General features: G+C 41.9%; 2 protein-coding genes across 4 annotated transcripts in view; both read left to right on the top strand.

Annotated features, from left to right (window-relative positions):
- Positions 1–9,295, top strand: part of wls (Wnt ligand secretion mediator) — a 30,177-nt gene extending 20,882 nt beyond the window's left edge. The window contains exons 10-12 of one of the 2 annotated variants that reach the window (XM_024435263.2): positions 1,782–1,865; positions 2,071–2,224; positions 6,996–9,295. In XM_024435263.2, the coding sequence (XP_024291031.1) occupies positions 1,782–1,865; positions 2,071–2,224; positions 6,996–7,177 (420 nt within the window). In that variant the 3' untranslated portion in view covers positions 7,178–9,295. Of the gene's footprint in view, positions 1–1,781; positions 1,866–2,070; positions 2,225–3,590; positions 4,806–6,995 lie in introns of those variants that run through there. The other variant, XM_024435265.2, reaches the window with a different exon arrangement.
- Positions 9,296–13,005: 3,710 nt separating this feature from the next.
- Positions 13,006–24,732, top strand: part of gng12a (guanine nucleotide binding protein (G protein), gamma 12a) — a 50,342-nt gene continuing 38,615 nt past the window's right edge. Inside the window, exons 1-2 of one of the 2 annotated variants that reach the window (XM_024435267.2) lie at positions 13,006–13,331; positions 20,500–20,602. The gene's annotated coding sequence lies outside the window, so the exon portion shown is untranslated. The remainder of the gene's footprint in view (positions 13,332–20,499; positions 20,603–24,732) is intronic. The other variant, XM_024435266.2, reaches the window with a different exon arrangement.

Raw genomic sequence — 24,732 nt, forward strand, 5'->3', positions numbered from 1 at the left:
CATATGGAACTACCCAGACTTTGCCTAGAGCTGGCCGTCCGACCAAACTGGGCAAGAAGGGCCTTGGTCAAGGAAGTGAACGAGAACCCAATGACCACTCTGACAGAACAACAGAGTTCCTTGGCTGAGATGGGAGAACCTTCCAGAAGGACAAGTCTCTACTGCACTACATCACTCTGGGCGTTATGGGAGAGTGGCCAGACGGAAGCCATTCCTGAGAAAAAGGCACATGACCGCACACCTGGAGTTGCCAAAAAGGCACGTGAAAGACTAAGGTAAAAAATAATATAAGGCAAAAGATTCTGTGGTCTGATTAGACAAAAATGTGACACTTTGGCCTGAATGCAAAGCAGGCACAGCTCATCACCCATCCAACACCATGCCTACTGTGAAGCATGGTGGAGGCAGTATCATGCTATGGGTATGCTTTTCAAAGGGCAGGGACTAGGAGACTGGTAAGGATAGTTACAATACAGGTAAATCCTTGATGAGAAACTGCTTCAGAGTACAAACGTCCTTAGACTGGGGCGAAGATTTTGGCTGACCCCTAGCGTACAGCCAAAGCAACACTGCAATGGCTTCAGAACAAGAATGTCCTTGAAGTGCAGCCAGACTTGAATCCCATCTGAAAATCTGTGGAAAGACAATGACTTGAAGATTGCTGTTCGCCACCGCTCCCCATCTAATCTCCCCATTTAAATTTTTTTTTTTTTTTACCCCCTTTTTTCTCCCCAATTTCGTGGTATCCAATTGTTAGTTACTGTCTTGTCTCATCGCTGCGACTCCCGTACAGACTCGGGAGAGGTGAAGGTCGAGAGCACGCATCCTCCGAAACACAACCCAACCCAACCAAGCCGCACTGCTTCTTAATACAGCGCGCATCCAACCTGGAAGCCAGCCTCGCCAATATATCTGAGGAAATACCGTACACCTAGCGACCTGGTCAGCGTGCACTGCGCCTGGCCCGCCACAGGAGTCGCTAGTGTGCGATGAGACAAGCCCGGCCAAGCACTCCCTAACCTGGATGAGGCTATGCCAATTGTGGGCCTACCAAGTTCAAGCCTGGGCTCGAACCCAGAGTCTCTTGTGGCACAGCTAGCTCTGCGATGCAGTGCCTTAGACCACTGTGCCACTCGGGAGGCAATGCTCCCCATCTAAGTTAACAGAGCTTGAGAAAATCTCCAAGGAAGAATGGCAGAAAATGTGCTAAGCTGATATAGACATACCCAAGGCGACTCAAAGCTGTAATCGCCGCAAAAGGTGCGTCTACAAAGTATTGACTTAGGGGTGTGAATACTTATGTAAATGAGATGTGTATATATCTCCTTTTCAATGCATTTGCTAACATTTCTAAAAACATGTTTTCACTGTCATTATGGGGTATTGTGTGTAGATGGGTGAGAGAAACAATTTAATCCATTTTGAATTCAGACTGTAACAAGATGTGGAATAAGTCAAGGGGTATGAATACTTCCCGAAGGGACTTTAAGTCCCTGTCTAAATGTGTGTACCATATGTACCTAAATCACAGGAGTATGGTGACTGCTTAATTGGGAAGGACGGGCATGTGGTAATGGCTGGAGTGGAATAAGTGGAATGGTTTCAGACACATGGTTTCCATGCATTTGATGCTATTTAATTTGCTCCGTTACAGCAATTATGAGCCGTCTTCCCTTCAGCAGCCTCCACAGACTTAAACATTTGTATCTTCAATGAATTTGGTGCGTCTGTGTTTTATTTTTTCATGGATAGTAGTATTAACTCTAATCTTCCTCTCGAAGGGGCTCATCTTCCGGTTCAAGTTCCTCATGTTGGTCACTCTGACCTGCGCTGCCATGACTGTCATCTTCTTCATCATCAGTCAGGTGAGTTCTGCCTGTGTGCCTCCAGGGGTATCCCAGAATCCTCTGGAGAGGGTTAGGTTTTGAAGCAGGGTCATGCTAATTAGGGAACTCCATTACAAAATGTTATGTATCGGAAAATGAAAACAACTGTTATTGGACAAGTTCAGATAGTTTCGTGGTGTTTTCTTAAATGTTGTACCTACTGAACACAACCCATATTGTCTAGGTGAACGAGGGCCACTGGCACTGGGGAGACTACACGGTGCAGGTGAACAGTGCCTTCTTCACAGGGATCTACGGAATGTGGAACCTCTACGTGTTTGCCATCATGTTCCTGTATGCTCCCTCACACAAACGCTACGGAGACGAGCAGTCCAGGGGTGAGTCCAGCTAACACCCGCCTCTAAAGGTCAAAAGTGATGTCAAATGTTATTTAAAGGGCATCATAAGAGTTCCAATACACTTCACTGTGGTGAGCAAATATTGACTCCTTTTTGAGGTAGTAACATTACTTTCAGATGTATGTTTCTTGTGGACATTTCAGTCTAAGGGAATCTGGTGTGTCTGATGGACAAAGAATCTCAGAAGATCCTGGGAATCCTGTTATAACCTGTTTCAAGACTAAAGAAACTCCCAGCTCAGAGTAGCTTATAGGACAGGGGTAGGTAACCCTGGTCCTGGAGTGCCACAGGCACTAAATATTTTTTGATTCAACCAATCTGGTAGACCAGGTGTGTTGAATTTAGGCCTGAACTAATCAATTACCTCAATTGGTCAGGTGTGGTGCCTAGTTGGAACAAAATCCTGCGGCACTCCAGGAACAGAGTTGCCTACCCTTGTTATAGGAGGACGTTAAGACACTGCCCAGGCAAACTGTGAGCCAGGAGTAAAATCAACTCAAAAAAACTCTGCCGGTAATCACGACAGTGCGGTACTGCAACATTGACATGGTTATTCCCCATCATTTGCAACAATCTCTACGAGGCATCGCCAGCTGTGGAATCTAGCGCGCTTCAGACAACCACTGTGAATGTGACTACATCAAATGTTGCAATGATAAAATATTGAACTTTCCTCTGACACCATCACTTTGCTTACTCTTAGTTGTTGACTAATATGTTGACATGCACAACCTTTTTTTTAACCAATTCTCATGGTTGTTGAAAGCGGACATTGGACAATACTACCGTAATAGCAACACACCCGTCACTCCTGTTTTAACAACTCTAAATCACTTTGGCACAATAGACATAAGAGAATACCTGTTGGAGTTCAGGAAACGGTTCCCTGAAATGCGTTAGCCTGGAGTGGTATCTCGCCTTATCTCTTTCTCCCTCTCTGTCCATTTAATCAGGTCACTGTTTCAAAAGACAAAGTGATAAATGACGTCTGCCGTGAACCAAAGGGCCTGACATAAAGAGCAAATTGACAAGGAAAAGGTTTTAACAAAAGCTGTGTCTTTAAAATAAATTTAAAAAATGCATTGCGGCTTTAAAGCCTGCAACGGGGGACAAAATAAGTCCAGTTTTATACATTGTGACTGAAATGGGAAGCACAACAGCACAAGGTTTGTTCAGAAACATTAGGGCTCTCGGGATAGAGATCTTTTCTTAACACTTTTCAACTGAAGACGACAAGCTTTGCTTGTATCGCTCCGTTTTCTACCGTTTGGTGCCTAACGAGCCCGACGCAGATGACCCAGATGTTCTGTGTACTGATTTGTCTATTGGTCACTGCTCTGTTCAGGAGCCAGTGGGGAGGACATCCAGCTGACCACCACCATCACCCACGTGGACGGACCCACCGAGATCTACAAGATGACGGGCAAAGCGGCCCAAGAGTAGCCCCCCCCCACCCCTGGATCTCCCACCTTCTAATACCTACCCTACAAAAGACCCTCCCTCGAACCCTGACTGTGCTTTCTTTAACCAAATCCCAATGTCCCCCTTCCAGTCACTGTCCCAAAAGTTCAAAAGCAACTTTTCTGTAGGCCTACAGTCCATTCATTTCATTGCAGACATGGGGCCGGATTGTATATTCATCTTTGACATTTGACACCGTCTGTTAACTATCAGTGTTTGTAATGTTGTTGCACAACTGTACTCTTTCTTATGAAGTCCAGATTGTGGACTAGCTGCTTTGAAATGGAAACGGAGTAGAAGGACACCGTCTGGTGGTCATAAGAGGGAGTTGTGGAGGAAATCGTGATCCAGATAATGTTGCCTTCAGGCACAGTTCTAGGATCAGTTTACCCTCCCCAAATCATAAATGTATCCATTAGGGGGAGGGAGTACAAATCTGACCTTAAATCAGTGTCCAGCGGTAACTGCATTCAACCCCAGGGCATTCTGAGGCGTAACTGGTTGCCTCACTGAAGACATTAATTTATTTAGAGGGAACAAATGTTTGTATGTATGCTGTTTTTGACTGTTCACCTCAGCAGTAATCAGTAGGATATACAAGAGTGTATATGCCTCATCGTACAACGTCCAACATGGCCACTTTCGGAAGATCTGTCAAAAGAAAGCACATCTCCGCAAGTTGCCAGTAATATCAGTAATAATGGCAAGCTTTATTGTCACTTCTGTCTGCACTCACTCTCACCTGTACACGTCCATGGAAAGTTCTAGACTACTGGATTCACTTGTCTATCACTTACAAGTGGGGGGTTGCCTTTTTGGATTGTGGGGAAAATGTACAAACCACAAGGTCTTTTTTGTGAAACACCAAGTTCATTGTTACCATCTAGATATATATATTTTTTATAAAGTGCTTATTCTCAACTGTATGGAATATTGACATGCTGTATAACTTACTGTCTGTTGGCAAACGTTTTTTTATAACGTTTTTAAATTTGAATATTGTATTACACGTGGGAGTGTAGTTTTGTGCTTTTTATGCTAATTTAACTAACTTTATGCCATGTCTTTTAATATTTGCTAAGTAAAGTATATTCACTCACGTTTTTGTATTGAATTTTCTTGGTCAGTTTTTTTTGTTTTGATAATGTTCTTAATGTATCAGACAGTACTTATAATTTAATTGGAAAAACAAACCGTTTTGCAAAAAAATTACAAAAAGTTACTGAACATGGGAATTATTCCTCTTGTGCTTGCAGTAGTTTATCCTCTACCTTAGCAACTCAATGAGCCTGGAGGGAAAAATACTGTTTTTCACAAATTTGTCATTTCAATATTCTTTGTTGACAGGAAGTGTTGCTACAGTATTAGAGAAATGAAATATGGAGTAAAAGTACAACAGAGCGATTAGTCATGCTTACAGGCTTCTTCTTTCCTCTGTCTCCAGTCAGTGCTCTCCATAGTCCCTGGAAGCAGCCAGTTCCTCCAGTATTTTTCCTCTCACCTGTAGCAGTGGAGAGGCTGGTGGAGGACAGTTCTTTCTCTGCTGCCTTGGTCTCCCCTGCTACATGGCTGCTTTGAAGGAGTGTATGTTCCCACCAGTGGTCAGCACCTCATCACTGTAGGCTGCTGCAGTGAGGAATCAGCCAGAAGCATGCCAGCCTGAGGGGCCACAGAGCTCACTGGCAGCTCTCTGGTTGAAAGGGGGAACCCCAGATGTTTTCTGTGTTGGACAGGCTTAGCTCCTCTAGAGTACTTTAAGTAGCTGCCTTATCAAGGACCTGGCCAAAGATTTGGTTTGCCAGAGAGGAGACATGACGTCCTAGATGCTGCAGTGTCTATGCTGCTTATGGAAGTAAAGCTTCCATTAAGTGATAAGGACGGGGAGCTTTCGAAGGCAGTGTAAGCATACTCATGGATTCTCACTTATCAAGATCAAGTTAAAAACCTCAGGTGAAATCTGGTGTGAAAGAAACCATGGCAACACAAACAAAAAGTTGGATAAGAGAAGTTATATCCTCATCCATTACTTTTTCCTTTCAGATATCATCAATGAAACGTATTGATTCATAAGATAACAAATCTATAGTATAATTGCTTGGTGTACAACAAGCACAGCCAACATACCTGGATTAAATATATTTTTGTTATCCCATTTCTATTCAAATGTTCTATAAATTTGGGCTTTTTAAATTGGATCAAATGAAAATGTCTCACCTGACATGAAATTGAGGTTCATATTTGAAAGCTATCTAATCTTTGGCAAACAATTGTCTTTCTAAAAGAAGTTGCTGTTTCTTTGTTGTGATTGTAGAAGGAACTGAGAGTTTGAGAAAGAACTTCCCCATTGGGCACACTGGTTGAATCAATGTTTCAACAAGTTGTGAATACATTGACTTAACCGGACTAACAGGTTGTTACAACAATGTAATTTCAACATAATCATAAGAACTATGTATATGTTGAAATTGCATAAACATGTAGAAACATCATATTTTTTTATCCTCGATCCAATATAAAAATACACCCGTTTATTAGGTACACCACCCCGTTCATGAAAATCGTTTGCTCCTACAGACGGAGTAACGTGGCCATGGCTTGCTATATAAAGCAGGCAGGCTGGCATCTAGCCATTCAGTTACTGTTTGTTTTAACATTACAATGGGCAAAACGAGTGGACCTAAGCAACTATGAGCTTGGTATGATTGTCGGTGCCAGACACCCAGGATTCAGTATCTCAGAAACGCCCACCCTCCTGGGCTTTTCACGCACGACAGTGTCTAGGGTTTTACCAAAAATGTATCCGAAAAAGCAAAAACATCCAGTCAGAGGCAGTCCTGTGGGCGAAAACAGCTCAGTGATGAGAATGGCAAGAATTTTGCAAGTTATTAACAGGTGGGACAAAAACAGACAAATAATGGTGCAGTCAATAGTGGTGTGTAGAACGGCATCTCGGAACACACCACTCTTCGGTCCTTGTCACGGATGGGCTATTTCAGCAGAAGACCACACCGGGTTCCACTCCTATCAACTAAAAACAAGTATTTTACTGGGTGACTTTCACTTTTACTTGATTGATTTTCTTTTAAGGTATATTTACCTTTACTCAAGTAGCTGTATCCATGTGGAATAGAGTTGTCGGCGCTAAAGGGCAGCAAAGCATTTCATTTATGGATGTTGTTTGTGTCTATCAGAATAAAAGATCAACACCAACCCTGATCCTTTGGTCATATCTACGCCGATCAAAACAACACAATCTACACCGGTCACAGTTGTTGCCATTTCCTTTCAGATCTACAAGATCCCTGCTCGCATGATCGTCGGATTGCTCCATCGCCACTGGACCCCCTTCCTCTCTCCGCTACTGGACTGTCTGCATTCCTCTGTGTGTGCAAGTCTATGCACCAGTTAACCCATTGTTCCTTGGCCGTCATTGAAAATAAGAATTTGTTCTTAACTGACTTGCCTAGTTAAATAAAGGTACAATTTAAAAAATCTATGTAAATAGCTGTAGGCTGCTGTCAGACGACCAGAAAGCCATTTTTGTCGGACCATGGAGACTAGAAGGGCATAGTGAGCGTTTTTATGCCCCAGTACTAGTTAGTGGCCAGTTAACATTGAATGGAATGTTGGACTGAGTCTCTATGTCATGCACAATCAGTGAAGAGGCAGTGTCGAGACTGAAAGCTGCTGATGTACTTCCCTGTTCTCAGCTAGCCCCCAGCAATGTGTTTTTTGTCGGTTGTGGTGGTCTGACTACGAAGCCCAAATGTAAATACTGTATGACCTGAAAATAAAAGTTTACTAATCAAAGTTCACTGTGCCCTCTCTGGCCAACGAGATGTTAATCTTCGGGAAAAAACGTGATCAAGTCTGTCCTTCAGAAGATGAAGTCTAATAAGAAGTACTGGGAAGGCATCTCCTCCCCGAGTGTGAGCAGTTCCTCATGCAGGGCAGGCCCCGAGTAGACAAGCAAGATTGGCACGGTAAGGCAAGCTGTTTACTCTCCTTCCACAGCAGGAGTACCTCGTATGGTGGAAGTTGACAAGCGGTGCTCGTGTGTCACCTCGGAGCACTGTCATTGTCGAGCCCACCTCTGCCCACTCAGCCCCAAATAACATTCTGGTAGGGAGAGTCATAACACCCATGTGGGGAGATCGCTGGGTCCCAATGAAAGTCCTGAACGCATCACTGGACCCGGTCATACTGTGCCACAACGCCAAGCTAGCGGAGGTCTCGTGGCCTAGCAGTTGAGGATCTGTCTGTCCCTCAGGGGCTGCAACGACAGTGTGACACCCCAGGTCTTGCCACTTCACCACAAGAGTCGGCTGATCCCACACAGCTCCTGAAGCACTGTGGTTCGAGCGGAGGGAATATCGAGGCATATGTATCTGCTGAGTGGAAAGCTGGCCGAGATCCTCGTGAAGTACCAAGATGTCTTCTCGAAGGACAAGCTGGATTGTGGGGAGGGACGAAGGACTTTGTGCACCGCATTCACCTCTCCGACGACCGTCCTTTCAGGCTTTCCTACTGTCGTGTCTCTCCTTCACACTATCACAAGTTGAGAGAAGTGTTGAGCAAAATGGATGAGAAACAACTCATCACCAAGTCAGGCAGTGAGTACGCCTCGCCACTGGTCATGGTCTGGAAAAGGAACAGGGACCTGAGGATCTGCACTGACTTCTCTTGCGCAACTCGAGGACCATCAAGGACATTCACCCTTTGCCACATCACCTGGCTGCCCTTGGTGGAAATGCTTATTTCAGCACCATGGACCTCAGATCAGGGTTCTACAATGTCCCTCTCCATGAGTCTGACACCCCTGGGCTTGTATGAGTACAATAGGCTTCCACAAGATTTGTGCAACAGTCCGGCGTCCTTCTTGAGGATAATGCTCAGCATTTTTGGTGACCTCAACTTTTCCAGCCTTCTGCGCTACCTGGATGATATGCTCGTCTTTCCTCCTTCCGAGTAAGAGTCTTTGCGATGCCTTGAAGTTGTGTTCAGTCGATTGAAAGCTATCACAGAAGAAGTGTCACTTTTTGTGCAAGTCTGTGAGGTTTCTGGGCCATACAATCGACAGCACTGGTGTCTCTGTTGACCAGGAGAAGATCAAGGTAATCTCAGGCTTCAAGAAGGAAGATCTGATGAAAGACAACGCCTGCACACCATCACAGAAGAGAGTGAGATCCTTCCTAGGGATGGTCCTTTACTACCAGCACTTTATCCCCGGATGTTCCTCCATCGCAAAGCCCCTCTTCACCCTGACTGTGGGACAGAAACGTCACCCCACTTCTAGGTTTGGAAATGTGTTGACTGGAAGTGGATTAAAGACTGATCGAGTCTATGGTACAACAAATTGTAAACACCAAAGGGCATTGATTGAACAGAGTCCCATTTTATTGATAAGGGAATCAACCTAGATGTTGAGAAGTTTTAGTTATTTTCATACTATCCACACTTCCTTCTGCATTCCCCCTCATAAACCTCCCTTGCCCCCTTACCTTATCCCTGTCTACTGTATCCATGTGGAAGAGAGAGGTTTCAAAAACATTGTCCCATGAAAATCATATTCAATCCTATGTTAATACACAGATATTGAGTTTATATTGTCACTGACATTGTAATATTATGATCTTCTACCAGTATATTGGGATATTTATGCATTTCTTCACTTTTCATCTGTTGATTTGTGAACGCTGTACATGCGAGCTAGCTAGCTAGCTACTGTACTTTCTACTGTATGCTACATGTTGTCATTGGGCTAGCATGGCTATTCAAGTCCCCTGTTGTTCATTTGTACTTTACAAATGAGTTGGTGCACAAGGGCAGCACAACATTTCATTTATGGATGTTTGTTTCTTTATCAGGTATGTCATGTGTTTTTGTTTATGATAGCCAATATTTTACTGTTAGTTTAAGTGCACGTCATGTACTAATTGTACGTAATGCCTGGCTGTCGTTTATGAAAGTTGGCTATCCAAGGCCCATAGGTTATACTGTACATTGCACTATATTGTATCATACAGGTAGACGATTGTTATTCTTATTTGCGGACCTGTCTACTGTATCCATTGTGGAAGAGAGGAGTTGGTGCATAAGGGCAGCACAACATTTCATTTATGGGTGTTAGTTTTTTTGATCAGAATAAAAGATCAACACCAACCCTGATCTTTTGGTCATACAGTGCATTCGGAAAGTATTCAGACCCCTTGACTTTTTCAACATTTTGTTACGTTAGTCTTATTCTAAAATGGATTTAAATAGTTTTTTCCCCCTCACCAATCTACACACAATACCCCATAATGCCAAAGCAAAAACAGTGTCGTGGAAATTCTTACAACGGGATATTGAAAGTCAATCTTAAATTAATCATTGTTTATTATCAGCGAGCTGGAGAGGTTCCAACCAACTCAATGCACCATTATACACATGTCAATCAGGAGCTCTGCCTGGGCAGACCCAGCAGTTGTCTTATATACGGCTATACACAGACTATACACAGACAAGTTATATTTGCATGATTTAGCATAATTAATTCATAATTACCATCTTGTTTCATTCATGTGACTGACCAATACTGTTTTTCATAACATGTGACAGACCAACACCTCTTGAGGCTTCTTCTCTCTAAGCTGAGACCTTGAAACTGAGATATTGTTTGTTCTCAAAACAAGGTCTGGGCGTACTGCCAAATAGCAGCTACTGATAGTGAGGATTTGTACAGTCAGACACTTGCATGAACACATACATTGGTTTATATAACAGCACATGAATAGAAATGTTTGCTAATGTATACAAAGTAAAAAATGGAAATACCACATTTGCATAAGTACTCAGAACCTTTACTCAGTACCTTGTTGAAGCACCTTTAGCAGCGATTACAGCCTCTAGTCTTCTTGGGTATGAGGCTACAAGCTTGGCACACCTGTATTTGGGGATTTTCTCCCATTCTTCTCTGCAGATCCTCTCAAGCTCTGTCAGGTTGGATGGGGAGCGTTGCTGCAGAGCTATTTTCAGGTCTTTCCATAGATGTTTGATTGGGTTCAAGTCCGGGCTCTCGCTGGGCCACTCAAGGACATTCAGAGACTTGTCCCGAAGCCACTCCTGCATTGTCTTGGCTGTGTGCTTAGGGTCGTTGTCCTGTTGGAAGGTGAACCTTCACCCCAGTCTGAGGTCCTGTGAGCTCTGGAACAGGTTTTCATCAAGGATCTCCCTGGACTTTGCTCCGTTCATCTTGCCCTCGATCTTCACTAGTTTCCCAGTCCCTGCCGCTGAAAAACATCCCCACAACATGATGCTGCCAAACCATGCTTCACCGTAGGGATGATGTTCTTGATCACCTCCCTGACCAAGGCTTATCTCCCGGGCGGACAGCTCTAGGAAGATTTTTGGTGTTTCCAAACTTCTTCTATTTAAGAATGATGGAAGCCACTATGTTCTTGGGGACCTTCAAGGCTGCAGATATTTTTTTGGTACGCTTCCCCAGATCTGTGCCTCAACACAATCCTGTCTTGGATTTCTACGGACAATTCCTCATGGCTTGGTTTTTGCTCTGATATTCACTGTCATCTGTGGCACCTTTTATAGACAGGTGTGTGCCTTTCCAAATCATGTCCAATCAATTGAATTTACCACAGGTGGACTCCAATTAAGTTGAACAAACCTCTCAAGGATGATCAATGGAAGCAGCATGCACCTGAGCTCAATTTCGAGTCTCATAGCAAAGGGTCTGAATACTTATGTAAATAGGGTATTTCTGTTTTCTATTTGTAATAAATTTGCAAAGATTTTGAAAAAACTGTTTTCACTTTGTTATTACGGGGTATTATGTGTAAATTGATGAGGAAAAACATTTATTTAATCAATTTTAGAATTGTTATGTGACTTTTTCCACAAAACAAAATGTGGAAAAAGTCAAGGGGTCTGAATACGTTCGCAGAGGGAACCTACACCGGTCAAACCAACATCACAGCGGAAAGTTTCCAACACCTTGTAGAATGCCCCGAATAATCCAGGTTGTTCTGGAGGCAAAGGCGGTTCCGACCTGATTCTAAATGGGTGTACCTAATAAACTGTCCGCTGAGTTGTGTGGTTTATTTATTTATTTGTTATTTCACCTTCATTTAACCAGGTAGGCTAATGGAGAACAAGTTCTCATTTACAACTGCGACCTGACCAAGATAAAGCAAAGTGGTGTGACAGACAACAGAGTTACACATGGAGTAAACAATAAACAAGCCAATAACACAATAAACAAGTCAATGATACAGTAGAAAATAAAGAAAGTGTATATACAGTGTGTGCAAAAGGCATGAGGAGGTAGGCAATAAATAGGCCATAGGAGCGAATAATTACAATTTAGCAGATTAGCACTGGAGTGATAAATGAGCAGATGATGATGTGCAAGTAGAGATACTGGTGTGCAAAATAGCAGAAAAGTAAATAAAATAAAAACACTATGGGGTGAGGTAGGTAGATTGGGTGGGCTATTTACAGATGGACTATGTACAGCTGCAGCGATCTTAGCTGCTCAAATAGCTGATGTTTAAAGTTGGCGAGGGAAATAAAAGTCTCCAAATTCAGCAATTTTGCAATTCATTGAAATGTAGGTATGTTGAATTTCATATTTGATTAGATGTTATTTGACCTTGTTTTAATGTTGATAGTAAAATGGTGTTTGAATAAACGTCATTGTTTCAACGTCATGCTGTCAACCTAAATAGAGGTATATTGAAATAAAATGTAAAGCCACAGTCCAATGATTCCTGCCTGAACAGTGATTCCTGGTACACTACTTGAGAACACGTTGACCATCCAGTAGCCTAACTCTTATGTACCCTGCTTAGCCTTGGAAACAAGTTCTTCAGCTGAGCTATCATGTCAACACATTTAGACATTGATCAGCTTCCATACTCACTTTTTTACACACCTAAATAGCAGTTCATATTTTAAATTAACTCCTATAACTTTTCTTACACAAGCTGTGTGTGAAAGTTAATTCGCCAGGAGTAAGGTTGGGTTTATGTAGGCTACATTGACATCTGATTTGCCCAAAGGACATCATTTTAACGTGAAGCTAGGTATACTATCCTTTGTCTATGGTTGATTGGCTCTTTGGAAGTTTAGAAGTAGTTGCCATTAGCTTTATAAATAAGATTCCAACCAGCCATTAGTGCTTAAAAAAGACGCTATTGCTCTCTAAAGCCTTAGTAAACACTGTCTGTGTAAGAAACGCTATTGGACAGACAGAGGGCGCCTAAGAGGCGGCAATAAATAAAGGAGCAGAGACCGCAAAACATAACATTCTCAAACATCCGCTATGTTCCTTCCCACTATTCTGTGAATCTCCATTTCTCCACCCGTCACGGTTCGTTTGTTTTCCTCGCGACGCGGAGGAGAGCGTATTCATACGCGCAAGTAGGTGGAGAAAATAAAAAGTGAACGATATTGACTATAAGCGACAGCCAACACAGTGGGAAAGTGGCACCAGTTGGCATTCCCAAAGACCGTCGTTTGATCTGCTTTTCATAGCTGTCCCCATAGAGGGCTGTTACTGAGGGAGGTGTCCTCCTAGTTGGTGACGGTTACAGTAGGCGACACGGAGCCTGTACGTTGTCCTGGCCAGGTAAGTGTGTCGTGTCAGTCTACCTTGGAAGTCATAAGGGTTTATCAATAGGCCTATAACATTCACAGTTTTACGCGCTACAAAACGTTCAGAAAGATAACTGTTGCCATTCAAATGTTAGTCTTCATTTGTACTCCTGCGTCACCTATATTGACAACATAAAATATTGACATTGTTGCCAATTATGCGTGCATTCAGACATATTGTGTCACATTTCTAGCGTGCGTAATATGCGCATAAGTTATTGCCGTGAGAATGGCATGCTATGATTTTGGGCGTCGACAGTAATCGCACTTCTGACCAAGAACGAGTTGCAATAGTCTAATTGTGTAATAGACACTGTACATTGTGCGGTTCATCTTTCCAATTCGTTTATCGACAGACCATGCGGGGCGACTTGTTAGCGAACCATTGTTAATCATATGCATACAGTAGATCATCAGATCTCTTGTGAAAAGGCAATACATAGCCTACTGTACTAAACCTGTTAGCCGAGCAACCATTACATGGCATTAGTCGACTAAATTCAACTCCAAGAGTTACGATGGAGTTGAGCAGCGGCTAGTCTGGGCGGACTGGAGCTCCGACATCGCATACCATTTATTTTGATCGATTACTATGGATTTCAGCACCCAAAGAATAGCATGCAATATTGTCCAGTTACAGTCCGCACACACTAGTTGCAGCTCAACAACATCATTAATCGTGGAGTTGAGGTTAGTCGCTAACATGGCACATGACAGCTCTATGACGAATTCCACATTTTTAACCCATTAAAAAAAAGTGCACGATTGCATGCTCTTGGCTTCCTAAGGTAAGTTTGACAGACCTGTGAGCTCAGTTCTGTCCAATATGTATCTTATCGTCACAACAACAGCACTGACTTTGCAGCCTGGTCTCATAGACTAGGCGGAATATAGTAAAGGTAAATGCGTGCCTCTGAAATTAGTATGATATGTTACATTTGGTATGGTTACATAAGACAGATGGTTATTTATGGCAAAAAGGAAATAGGACGGCTGGTCGGGGTGGATGAGTGGGTGTATAACACAAACATGCAAGTTCAAATCTCATGTGGACAACTTTAGCATTTTAGGTATTTAACAACCTTTCAGCTACTTTCTAATTTTTAGCTACTTTGCAACTACTTTCATTGTTAGCTAACCTTTCCCGGAAACTTAACCCTTTTAGCTAACCCTAACCGGTTAACCTAACTCCTAAACTCAACCTTAAGCCTAAACCCTAGCCTAGCTAATGTTAGCCAGCTAGGCAACGTTAGCCACCTAGCTAGAATTCTTAACATACTGTATCATACGTTTTTCAAATTCATAAAATATTATACGTTTGCACATTCTTAACATATAATATGAATTGTAATTTGTAAGATATCAAACGAAATGGGTGATAGACATCCACAAATTAATACATACCATATGAAACGTAGCATATCATACTAAATGGAGTGTCTCAGATTTACATAGCGAATAATACGAAATGCTCTGAGACCAGTTTGGACTCTGAGATGGATGATGCAGCTGAATTATGGCCAGCACTGGAGCTCCTCTGCCAAGGCGTTTATACACAGACAATAACCCACTATGTGTTCTCTCGCCCATCAAAGAGTGAACACAGGCACGGCATTGATCAGTGTTTAAGTTGAGGATGTATAGGCCTACATTATATCCTCTCACTCTGTGCCAGAAGACCAATGAGACCAACACATCAGTGTTATCTGTAATCACGCCTGACAGATTATCTCTCTCAAGGACTACATGTGAAGAGTTTAATTCCAAAACGCTATTTATCAATTTTCAGAAATGTTAGTAAATGAGATTTTTTTTCTTTCAAGAATTTATGAAAGAAACAGTTTTTTTCTTTCTCATCTAATCATGGCATTGGGTTGTTCAATGACAGGCATGTACAGTTGAAGTCGGAAGTTTACATACACCTTAGGCAACTACATTTAAACTCCGTTATTCACAATTCTTGACATTTAATCTGAGAAAAAATTCCCTGTTTTACGTCATTTAGGATCACCATTTTATTTTAGGAATGTGAAATGTCAGAATAATAGTCGAGAAAATGATTTATTTCAGCTTTTATATCTTTCATCACATTCCCAGTGGGTCAGAAGTTTACATACACTCAATTAGGATTTGGTAGCATTTTCTTTCAATTGTTTAACTTGGGTCAAACGTTTTCGGGTAGCCTTCCACAAGCTTCCCACAATATGTTGGGTGAATTTTGGCCCATTCCTCCTGACAGAGCTGGTGTAACTGAGTCAGGTTTGTAGTTCTCCTTGCTCACAAATGCTTTTTCAGTTCTGCCCACAAATTTTCTATAGGATTGAGGTCAGGGCTCTGTGATGGCCACTCCAATACCTTGACTTTGTTGTCCTTAAGCCATTTTGCCACAACTTTGGAAGTATGCTTGGGGTCATTGTCCATTTGGAAGACCCATTTGTGACCAAGCTTTAACTTCCTGACTGATGTCACGAGATGTTGCTTCAATATATCCACATCATTTTAATTCCTCATGGTGCCATCTATTTTGTGAATTGCACCAGTCTCTAATGCAGCAAAGCACCCCCACAACATGATGCTGCCACCCCCGTGCTTCACGGTTGGGATGGTGTTCTTCTGCTTGCAAGCCTCCCCCTTTTTCCCTCGAAACATAACAATGGTCATTATGGCCAAACAGTTCTATTTTTGTTTCATCAGACCAGAGGACATTTCTCCAAAAAGTATGATCTTTGTCCCCATGTGCAGTTGCAAACCGTAGTCTGACTTTTTTAATGCCGGTTTTGGAGCAGTGGCTTCTTCCTTGCTGAGCGGCTTTTCAGGTTATGTCGATATAGGACTCATTTTACTGTGAATATAGATAGTTTTGTACCGGTTTCCTCCAGAATCTTCACACGGTCCTCTGCTGTTGTTCTGGGATTGATTTGCACTTTTCACACCAAAGTACGTTAATCTCTAGGAAACAGAACGCGTCTCCTTCCTGAGCGAGATGACGGCTGTGTGGACCCATGGTGTTTATACTTGCGTACTATTGTTTGTACAGACAAACGTGGTACCTTCAGGCATTTGGAAATTGCTTCCAAGGATGAACCAGACTTGTGGAGGTCTACAATTGTTTTCTGAGGCCTTGGCTGATTTCTTTTGATTTTCCCATGATGTCAAGGAAAGAGGCACTGAGTTTGAAGGTAGGCCTTGAAATACATCCACAGGTACACCTCCAATTGACTCAAATTATGTCAATTAGCCTATCAGAAGCTTCTAAAGCCACAACATCATTTTCTGGAAATTTCCAAGCTGTTTAAAGGCACAGTCAACTTAGTGTATGTAAACTTCTGACCCACTAGAATTGTGATACAGTGAATTATACGTGAAATAATCTATCTGTAAACAATTGTTGGAAAAATTACTTGTTTCATGCACAAAGTAGATGTCCTAACCGACTTGCCTAAACTATAGTTTGTTAACAAGACATTTGTGGAGTGGTTGAAAAATTAGTTTTAATGACTCCAATCTAAGTGTATGTAAACTTCCGACTTCAACTGTATATATTTTTTATTTAACCTTTATTTAACTAGGCAAGTCAGTTAAGAACAAATTCTTATTTACAATGACAGCCTACACCGGCCAAACCCGGATGGCGGTTGGTCAATTGTGGGACTCCCAATCATAGCCAGTTGTGATGCAGCCTGGATTCAAACCAGGGTGTCTGTAGTGACACTTCAAGCACTGAGATGCAGTGCCTTAGACCGCTGCGTCACTCTGGAGCCTTGAGTAAGCCTTGAGGTGGTACCACCCAGCACATCTAGAAGGGAGTGTATTTCATACCGAACCCCACCCTTGAGATGACATAGAGGCACCTGATTTGAACCGCTAGGGGAAAATGGACAGATTTACTGAAAAATACCAAAATATATAACTTTTTCAACGAACTCTTAAAATGAAGACTAGAATTTCCGTTTCACTATAATATCTGGTTTCCGATGAAAATCCTTTTTTTTAAATATACAGGATAAGAACATTCCATTCCAGGTAAACAATGGATATATAGTATTTTGCATCAAAACACATTCATATTTTACACAGACATAAAGTAACCATAAATATTAATTTCTTGAAAATTGGTGGATATAGTGTTTTTGAAATAAACTCTTCATGCGCTCATCTGTGGCCAGAAAAAGTCCCACAAGATAAGATCATTTTATCTTGACCCTCAATCGGGAACAGACAGGCTGTCACTGTTGGCACTGCCGCTGGCATAATTGTTTTTCTATGAATGAGGGCGCTCTTCAGGGAAGGCTGTTTAGTCAAACCATGGCTTGTCTGGTCATAAGGCTCCCCAGCCTGTTCTTGGAATATCGGTCCAGTTACTGATAAAACAATTATTCTAAGAATGCTTCATTGTCATTCTAAGAATTTCCTGTAACTTCCAATTTGAGGTATTTATGACTACATACAGTGGGGAGAACACTGCCGATTTTGCAGGTTTTCCTACTTACAAAGCATGTAGAGGTCTGTAATTTTTATCATAGGTACACTTCAACTGTGAGACGGAATCTAAAACAAAAATCCAGAAAATCACATTGTATGATTTTTAAGTAATACATTTGCATTTTATTGCATGACATAAGTATTTGATAAATCAGAAAAGCAGAACTTAATATTTGGTACAGAAACCTTTGTTTGCAATTACAGAGATCATACGTTTCCCGTAGTTCTTGACCAGGTTTGCACACACTGCAGCAGGGATTTTGGCCCACTCCTCCATACAGACCTTCTCCAGATCCTTCAGGTTTCGGGGCTGTCGCTGGGCAATACGGACTTTCAGCTCCCTCCAAAGATTTTCTATTGGATTCAGGTCTGGAGACTGGCTAGGCCACTCCAGGACCTTGAGATGCTTCTTACGGAGCCACTCCTTAGTTGCCCTGGCTGTGTGTTTCGGGTCGTTGTCATGCTGGAAGACCCAGTCACGACCCATCTTCAATGCTCTTACGGAGGGAAGGAGGTTATTGGCCAAGATCTCGCGATACATGGCCCCATCCATCCTCCCCTCAATACGGTGCAGTCGTCCTGTCCCCTTTGCAGAAAAGTATACCCAAAGAATGATGTTTCCATCTCCATGCTTCACGGTTGGGATGATGTTCTTGGGGTTGTACTCATCCTTCTTCTTCCTCCAAACACGGCGAGTGGAGTTTAGACCAAAACGCTCTATTTTTGTCTCATCAGACCACATGACCTTCTCCCATTCCTCCTCTGGATCATCCAGATGGTCATTGGCAAACTTCAGACGGGCCTGGGCATGTGCTGGCTTGAGCAGGGGGTCCTTGCGTGCGCTGCAGGATTTTAATCCATGACGGCGTAGTGTGTTACTAATGGTTTTCTTTGAGACTGTGGTCCCAGCTCTCTTCAGGTCATTGACCAGGTCCTGCCGTGTAGTTCTGGGCTGATCCCTCACCTTCCTAATGATCATTGATGCCCCACGAGGTGAGATCTTGCATGGAGACCCAGACCAAGAGAGATTAACCGTCATCTTGAACTTCTTCCATTTTCTAATAATTGCACCAACAGTTGTTGCCTTCTCACCAAGCTGCTTGCCTTATTGTCCTGTAGCCCATCCCAGTCTTGTGCAGGTCTACATTTTTTTATCACTGATGTCCTTACATAGCTATCTGGTCTTGGCCATTGTGGAGATGTTGGAGTCTGTTTGATTGAGTGTGTGGACAGGTGTCTTTTATACAGGTAACGAGTTCAAACAGGTGCAGTTAATACAGGTAATGAGTGGAGAAACAGGGGGGCTTCTTAAAGAAAAACTAGCACGTCTGTGAGAGCCGGAAGTCTTACTGGTCGGTAGGTGATCAAATACTTATGTCATGCAATAAAATACAAATTAATTACTTAAAAATCATACAATGTCATTTTCTGGATTTTTGTTTTAGATTCCGTCTCTCACAGTTGAAGTGTACCTATGATAAAAATTACAGACCTCTACATGCTTTGTAAGTAGGAAACACTGCCGATTTTGCAGGTTATCAAATACTTGTTCTCCCCACTGTACATAAGCTTTCATTGTAGCTTTAATTTTAAAACTACTAGTAGTAATTTAATTTTAAAACTATTATTAGTAGTTTTATTTTAAAAGTAGTAATTTCATTTTCAAACTAGTGGTAGTAATTTCACTTTGAAACTAGTAGTAGTAATTTCACTTTGAATCTAGTGGTAGTAATTTCACTTTGAAACTAGAAGTAGTAATTTCACTTTGAAATTAGTAGTAGTAATTTCATTTTGAAACTATTCTGTCTTCCTTCCTTCCCGTTTTGGGCTGAAACACTCAGGTTTGTGTATGAGGAAGGCCGAGCTTAGAGAATTAAACATGGTTTAGGGTTAGGCTATGTTTCTTCATACTGCAATGGATGCCATGCGATATTTGCTCGGTTGTTTGTGTGTGTTCTGCTTGCGAGGCCTCAAGTTCTTGTTGATACAGTTTAATACTAACAGTCTTGCCAGTGATCCAAACGTGTGTGAACACACTCTCTCCAACTCACTTCCTCTCTTCCAGTCAGTCCACGTTTATGTGGGTGATTGATGAACCTTCTTTAGTATTTAAATCTCTCTACCACGTATCTAGTATTAGTCAGAGGATATGACTGCTCACTCCACAGCCTAATGCAATCCGTCAACTGTTGTCCCCAAGACAAATATCATAATGCTGTGAAACAGTGGAACATCAATAGCACCTTTTCAGTTGAGTTTCAAGTTTAAGTTTAAAAATTATAATTTCAATTCAATAAATCCGACAATATATTATTCGCCTTTATTAGTGCTTGCAAATCCAGAGTCACATTTCGTCTCACCCAAAATGATAGATTTGCCTAAGGAAGTCAGTCAATTCAAATACATTAAGTAGGGCCTTATCTATAGATTTCACATGACTGGGATACAGATATGCATCTGTCGGTCACAGATACAGTATGAATGCCTAAGGAATCAATGCACCAACAGGGTAATATTTTACAGACAAAATTGTGTTATAACAACCTTTGTGCCCTGAGAGTTGTTTCTTTTTAGCCCCCCCTCCCTCAATTTTATAAAGAACTACATATTACTTCACAGGAAATGACATATAATAGATAAACACATCTTCCTCTCTGCAGGATGCAGGAAGTGTGTCTGGACTGATATTTTAATCTGATTTGAATGAAGACCAAACGCGTGCTGCACTAACTGAGGGGTTGTCGTAGCAACTATCTGAGATGGGTAGGAGCCGACTTCATTTTTCCTCCTAATTTGTGTAGTCATCATCTCCGGCGTTTTGTAACATGTTGTGTTTCGTCCTTATAACCCCTGTGTGACACTGTCTAGTCTAATGTATTCTTCTTCCCTTCCTTTCTAACAATTTATTTCGCTATTTCCATCAGCTACATGGGTAATACTCAGTTTTGGTCATGTATTCTACACTGAACAAAAATATAAAAGCAACATGTAAATTGTTGGTCCCATGTTTCATAAAAATATAAAAGCAACATGTAAATTGTTGGTTCCATGTTTCATGAGCTGAAATAAAATGTCCCAGAAATGTTCCATATGCGCAAAAACCTTATTTTACTCAATTTTACTCTGTACATCCCTGTTAGTGAGTATTACTAATTTTGCCAAGATAATTCACCCACCTGACAGGTGTGGCTTATCAAGCAGCTGATGAAACTGCATGATCATTACACAGGTGCACCTTGTACTGGGGGACAATAAAAGGCCACTCAAAAATGTGCAGTTGTGTCACACAACGCAGTCTTGAAGAAGCGTCCACTAGAGCTGTTGCCAGAGAATTTAATGTCTCTACCATAAGCCGCCCCATGTCATTTTAGAGAGTTTGGCAGTATGTCCAACCGGCCTCACAATCGCAGACCACATGTAACCACCAGCCCAAGAACTCCACATCAGTCTGAGGGAGTGCTGAGGAGTATTTTTGTCTGTAATAAAGCCATTTTGTGGGGGAAAAACAAATTCTGATTGGCTGGTTCAGGTTCTGGCTGAGTTACAGTTGATATAAGAAAATCAGTTAAGCTTTTTGTGCGTATGTAAAATTCGGTCATCTTTTATTTCAGCTCATGAAACATGGGACCAACACTTCACATGTTGCGTTTCTATTTTTGTTCAGTGTAAAATACCCTTCAAAAGTAATTCTAAGATGTCCGTTAGAAGGGGGATGAGAGGATTGATGAGAAGACAACAAAGAACAGCGGGATATGAAAAGGGGTTATTTTTGGATGCATGCAGCATTGTGCCACGTGCCGTCGCCGTGACCACGTGAGTGGTTGCCATGTAGGAGCTGTCCCATGCAGAGACCTTTTCAGTGGACGAGCTTTGTCTTCCACCTGGTGCTCTCTCTCCCCCTCTCTTTCACGTACTGTACTTATGGTGAAGGAATGGTTCTCAATGAATTTACACATGCACTGACGACACACACACACACACACACACACACACAGCTGTTATGAAACAATGGCATTTTCATTTAATTTAAGGCAGTCTATGGGAAGCTCAGATCAATCCCTGGGCACTCATAGCCTGGCCTTTTGAATGCATCCGAGTGAGGTGAGCAGCTGTGGATACTGAGGGTAACGCCAATGATAACTGATTGCTTGTCCAAACCCAGGGAGGATGTCTTATTAATCATTATTAACTGGGTGGTTTGAGCCATGAATGCTTATTGGCTGAAAGCCGTGGTATATGGTCTGATATACCACGGCTTTCAGCCATTCAGCATTCAGGGTATGACAAAACATTTATTTATTTTAAATAAAAAATATATACAGTTGAAGTCGGAAGTTTACGTACACTTATGTTGGAGTCATTAAAACTTGTTTTTCAACCACTCCACAAATGTCTTGTTAACAAACTATAGTTTTGACAAGTCGGTTAGGAAATCTACTTTGTGCATGACAAGTAATTTTTCCAACAGTTGTTTACAGACAGATTATTTCACTTATAATTCACTGAATCACAATCCCAGTGGGTCAGAAGTTTACATACACTAAGTTGACTGTGCCTTTAAACAGCTTGGAAAATTCCAGAAAATGATGTCATGGCTTTAGAAGCCTCATAATTTGAGCCGATTGGAGGTGTACCTGTGGATGTATTTCAAGGCCTACCTTCAAACTCAGTTCCTCTTTGCGTGACATCATGTGAAAATCAAAAGAAATCAGCCAAGACCTCAGAAAAATAATTGTAGAATTGTAGTCTGGTTCATCCTTGGGAGCACTTTCCAAATGCCTGAAGGTACCACGTTCGTCTGTACAAACAATGGTACACAAGTATAAACACCATGGGACCACGCAGCCATCATACCACGCAGGAAGGAGACGCATTCTGTCTCCTAGAGATGAACGTACTTTGGTGTGAAAAGTGCAAATCAATCCCAGAACAACTTCAGAGGACCCTGTGAAGATGCTGGAGGAAACAAGTACAAAAGTTTCTATATCCACAGTAAAACGAGTCCTATATTGACATAACCTGAAAAGCCGCTCAGAAAGGAAAAAGCCACTGCTCCAAAACCGCAAAAAAAAAGCTGCACATGGGGACAAAGATCTTACTTTTTGGAGAAATGTCTTCTGGTCTGATGAAACAAAAATAGAACTGTTTGGCCATAATTACCATTGTTATATTTGGAGGAAAAAGGGGGAGGCTTACAAGCCGAAGAACACCATCCCAACCGTGAAGCACGGGGGTGTCAGCATCATGTTGTGGGGACGCTTTGCTGCAGGAGGGACTGGTGCAATTCACAAAATAGATGGCATCATGAGAAGGAAAATTCCGTGGATATATTGAAGTAACGTCTCAAGACATCAGTCAGGAAGTTAAAGCTTGGTCACAAATGGATCTTCCAAATGGACAATGACCCCAAGCATACTTCCAAAGTTGTGGCAAAATGACTTAAGGACAACAAAGTCAAGGTATTGGAGTGGCCATCACAGAGCCCTGACCTCAATCCTATAGAAAATGTGTGGGCAGAACTGAAAAAACATGTGCGAGCAAGGAGGCCTACAAACCTGACTCAGTTACACCAGCTCTGTCAGGAGAAATGGGCCAAAATTCACCCAACTTATTGTGGGAAGCTTGTGGAAGGCTACCCGAAATGTTTGACCCAAGTTAAACAATTGAAAGGCAATGCTACCAAATACTAATTGAGTGTATGTAAACTTCTGACCCACTGGGAATGTGATGAAAGAAATAAAAGCTGAAATAAATCATTCTCTCTACTATTATTCTGACATGTCATACTCTTAAAATAAAGTGGTGATCCTAACTGACCTAATACAGGGAATTTGTACTAAATTAAATGACAGGAATTGTGAAAAACTGAGTTTAAATGTACTTGGCTAAGGTGTATGTAATCTTCCGACTTCAACTGTACGTTGGTAACCAACTTAAATTAGCAATAAGGCACCTCTGGGGTTTGTGGTATATTGAAATATATATATATATACCATATGTTGCTTCGTGCTGAAGAACAGCCCTTAGTCATGGTATATTGGCCATATACCATACCCCCTCGGGCCTTATTGCTTAAATATAATACTATACTATTGATCACATAGTTAGCCCATAGGTTGCTGTTATTCAATTCAAAGACACAGGTACAGTAAGCAGTAAACACTCAGCCAAGATGCTCTATCCACTTAGACAATATGGTTTATAAGGACTTATAAACTGGGTGGTTTGAGCCCTAGCTATTTCAGTGGATGTTGCACACATTTCTACCAGCAAATGTGTTCAATTATATCCATGGTATGAAAGGGATAATTAACAAGGGGCTATGCATTCTATGCAAAATTTTCCATAGGATGCATAGCCCCTCCTTGATTATCCCTTCTCTGACACCATTTTGTGGGATTGTGAGAAGACTAGTACTAGCTAAGAGAGTGAAGGGTGGCTGTTTGACATAGCCTGCAGTCCATTTCCTTATTGTGCTATCTGGCAGTCTTTGTATAGTGATTTAGAACCACTGAGGTTGATACAGTGGATCCAATCCAAACCAAGGGTCTCAGGAAGTGTGATATTCATTCCCTAAAAGCAGATATGTTAAACCAGTCTGAGGGGGATACAATATTGCTTCTTAATTTGTGGCTCCTGTCATAACAGTTGAGTCTCTCGTCCGGTGAGCAGCTCAGGCTAATGTCAAGCTAACGTCAACATCCTTCTGTGGTTGATATGGAGCTCTGGGCTCAGACCACGACAAGTATCCTCGTCACTGTTCTAATGCTTCTTCTTCATCATGTTGGAAGACTAGGGCCAGGATTCACTATAAGGCGCAGTATAGAGCAACGCATTGCTCTCGACTTTGAAAGGTAATTTACGCCAGATTTTGTTATTTTATAACCTTGTTC

This window comes from Oncorhynchus tshawytscha, linkage group LG10, assembly GCF_018296145.1.
Source record: "Oncorhynchus tshawytscha isolate Ot180627B linkage group LG10, Otsh_v2.0, whole genome shotgun sequence".
Taxonomy (NCBI): Eukaryota; Metazoa; Chordata; class Actinopteri; order Salmoniformes; family Salmonidae; genus Oncorhynchus; species Oncorhynchus tshawytscha.